The sequence below is a fragment of the Phacochoerus africanus genome, chromosome 9, assembly GCF_016906955.1.
Source record: "Phacochoerus africanus isolate WHEZ1 chromosome 9, ROS_Pafr_v1, whole genome shotgun sequence".
NCBI lineage: Eukaryota > Metazoa > Chordata > Mammalia > Artiodactyla > Suidae > Phacochoerus > Phacochoerus africanus.
Window position 1 is genome coordinate 10,276,658 of NC_062552.1, and position 3,548 is coordinate 10,280,205.

Consider the following 3,548-nt stretch of genomic DNA (forward strand, 5'->3'; position numbering starts at 1 on the left):
CTGTCCAGTGCCAGTAGGAATAGCAAACAAGGGCCAGCATTAAGGGTTGTTGATTGTATGATGCTTTCTGTTCAGCATGAAGTAGGCAGGTGGATGAAGTTTGAGTACTTCTCAATAGCCATGCATGCGCGATTCTTCCCGTCTGGAGACGTAACTGAGCTTGTGTTCTGTGTTTACTTCTCTGCTCTTGGGAGTTAGACTTGACTAGGTTATTGTGCTTAGGTCCAGTGTCACATGCCTCATACTTCCTTAAGTGAATGTGTGTGTACAACCATGGTTTTTAAGACCAGTAGAGAACCAAAATTTTGAGGTTTAGTAGTCAAATGAGGAAGGCATTTATAACAGATTTCTTTACACCGGGAAGGTGAGAAAAGTCTGCTGTATTTAAATATGCTCATCTCTCTCAAAGTGCTTTCTGAAGACATATTTCAAACACTTACCCTTAAGGTTTTCCTTATTTTGTGTATTCTCAAGCACTCTTGAGGGTATTTAGATAATTGGTATTTATCCCAATGATCCTCTGAATGAGATAGTCTATACTGAAAGGAGTATAATATATAATGAGATAGTCTATACTGAAAGGAGTTTAATTGCAAACGTATCTATTTCTGAGAAGTGCCCCATTCTATCTTCCCAGAGGCCAGAGTTTGTTATTGAGCCGCAGCCACAGTGCGCTGGAGTGTACACCATTAAGATTCTTAAATCTTTCTTGACTCTCATATTTGTGGACCGAAACAGGCCAAGCCTGGAGATAACACTTTCCTATCCTGGGGGCAGACGTGTGAAAAGATGAAGGGGATTTAACCTTTCAAGTCTACTGCTTCTAATCATTGAAGCTCAGAAAATTCCATTAAGCACTTTTCACAGAACCGTTCACTATATTGGAATCTCTTTTCCTTTGCAGACCCCTTCATGAGGCCTTTGTAAATATGCATTTGAGACAGAGTGATATGTAGAAGCTGAAAATGCCTGGAAGATTTCTGTCCCTCCTTTTCCTGTCTGTTTGCGTCTCTGCCGATTGGATGCTATGATGTTCAGAGAGACAGCTTAATTAATCCAAGTCGTCCTTCAGTGAAACACGCGAGTGGCGGGAGACTGAGTGCACAGAGTTCAGGATGGCCAGCCAGCCACCCGAAGACGCCGCCGAGTCCCAGGTCTCTGACGAGCTCGAGTGTAAGATCTGTTACAACCGGTACAACCTGAAACAGAGGAAACCCAAAGTGCTGGGGTGCTGTCACAGGGTGTGCGCCAAATGCCTCTGCAAGATCATAGACTTTGGGGACTCCCCGCAGGGCGTCATCGTCTGCCCTTTCTGCAGGTTCGAGACCTGCCTGCCGGATGACGAGGTCAGCAGCCTGCCTGACGACAACAACATTTTGGTCACCTTGACTTGTGGCGGCAAAGGCAGGAAGTGCCTGCCCGAGAACCCCACGGAGCTGCTGCTGACCCCCAAGCGCCTGGCCTCGCTGGTCAGCCCCTCCCACGCGTCCTCCAACTGCCTGGTCATCACCATCATGGAGGTGCAGCGGGAGAGCTCGCCGTCGCTGAGCTCCACGCCCGTGGTCGAGTTCTACAGGCCCTCCAGCTTCGACTCGGTGACCACCGTGTCGCACAACTGGACGGTGTGGAACTGCACGTCCCTGCTCTTTCAGACGTCCATCCGGGTGTTGGTCTGGTTGCTGGGTCTGCTGTACTTCAGCTCCTTGCCCTTGGGCATCTACTTACTGGTGTCGAAGAAGGTCACCCTCGGGGTCGTCTTTGTCAGCCTGGTCCCTTCCAGCCTCGTCATCCTGATGGTGTACGGCTTCTGCCAGTGCGTTTGTCATGAATTCCTCGACTGTCTGGCACCTTCCTCTTAATCGGCACAAAGAAATTTAACAGACGTTGCCATGTTTGAAGTTAGGTCATTTAGCTCTTCTTTTCTTGCATATTCCATGATCGGTGCCCAAGGCATGAACAGCCCATTGGGCATATGTTCGTGGTCCATTTTCCATCAGAAGGTTGATTCAGCTGGTTTTCCTGTATGCTGGAAGTGAAAATGTTCGTTTCTACTTACGTGTTAGCAAAAAAAAAAAAAAAAAAAAGGGCTATCAGCTAAGCCTCCCTAGAGTGCTTCTTCTGAGTCCTCCCAGAGAAAGGGCAGGTTTCGCTCTGAGCTGCTAGATGCACAGCAGGGGCCAGGCTTGTAATGCTGCAGTAGGGCTCTTTGTGGACCGTTAGGCATGAATTGATTCCTCTTCTCATAGTCATTGAGAGCCTGGGATGGAGGGTGGACCCAAGGGGAGAGTAGCCCCCAAGACACGCCCTTTTGCACAGTGCGCAGCCCCCGCCCCGCCCCCTCAGCTGTTGGCATTTCCCTGGCTCCCCTTCCGCCCTGGTGCTGGTTCCTTCTGCGCATGCTCCTTGCCAAGAGGCCCCCGTCACCTCTTGTGAGGTTTCAACTCTGTACCTGTTTTGGCACATTACTAAAGAGCATTAAAAATATTGAGGAATTTGCATCAGAGTAATCTGCAAAGCAGAGTGTGGCCATTTGTTTTTGAGACGCACCCTTTTCTCCACGTTTATTTTCTGCTCACCAGTTTTCTCTGAAATTGTCATGGAGCAGTTCTTGTTCCTGGGGATCTGATTTGAGTCTTTCCTTAAAGCGGTTTAGTTTAGCTTTTTTTTTTTTTTCTAAAGCCACATTGTTCAGTCGACGCCATCCCTCACTCCGAATGGGGTTCCATTTAAATCGTTGCTGTGAGTTTATGAGGATTTTGGTTTTTTTTCCCATTGTATTTCAAATTCTTTTATGGACTTTTATGGACACTTTGGAGTAAATTTCGGCAGTGGAAACAATTCATGAGGTGTTCTAGCTCATGGTTTGATGTGCTGAGAATTTAAGTATTTTGCCGTGTTCTCCTGAGCTGTTCCAAAACATGATGGTTTAGGTTTATGTATCCGACTGTGTTGCAGTAGGCCAGCCAAAGGGATGAGCAAGAAACGTTGGTGTTTCTTATTGAAAGCTGATGCCCGGAATTGAAAAGACCTTTAAAGGAGATAAATGGAGGGGCAGCGTGTGATCTAAGTGTTGCCATTCCTGTTAAATCCCTTTTAGAATGGAGTCAAGTTCTAACGCAGTTTATTTCACATAAAAGCATAAGCTATGTGACTTTAAGTTAATGAACTTTTTTGTCATGATGAAGGGGTGGTTGAATGTATATATTTATGAGAAGAAATTGGTTAGCAGATTTTAGGTTTGAGGGAATGTCCACAGAAAATAGGCCAAAAAAAAAAGATAAAAGATAAAAAACAGCTTTTTAGTCTAAAGCTCATTACTGATGATAAATATTTAAATATTTATAACTCGCTTTAGCAAAGGGCATTACTAAGACTACTTTACTTATTTGTGATGAAACATTTGTTGCGTGAACCTCGGTGGACCAGTTTCATTCTCTTTATTCAGGAAACCTTGCCACTTATTTCTAGAATAGTAGTTTGACTTTAATTCTGTAACTACTAACTTTGAGTGAGTTTGACAGGAAAGTACATGTGGGGTGTGGAGCAAT

The 3,548-nt window shown here is 45.4% G+C and overlaps 1 protein-coding gene across 1 annotated transcript; it reads left to right on the forward strand.

Annotated features, from left to right (window-relative positions):
- The first annotated feature begins 922 nt into the window (after nt 1-922).
- RNF182 (ring finger protein 182) lies at nt 923-2,610 on the forward strand. Its single transcript, XM_047796680.1, has one exon. The coding sequence runs from the start codon at nt 1,116-1,118 to the stop codon at nt 1,857-1,859; it is 744 nt and encodes a 247-aa protein (XP_047652636.1). The 5' UTR covers nt 923-1,115; the 3' UTR covers nt 1,860-2,610.
- The last annotated feature ends 938 nt before the right edge of the window (nt 2,611-3,548 follow it).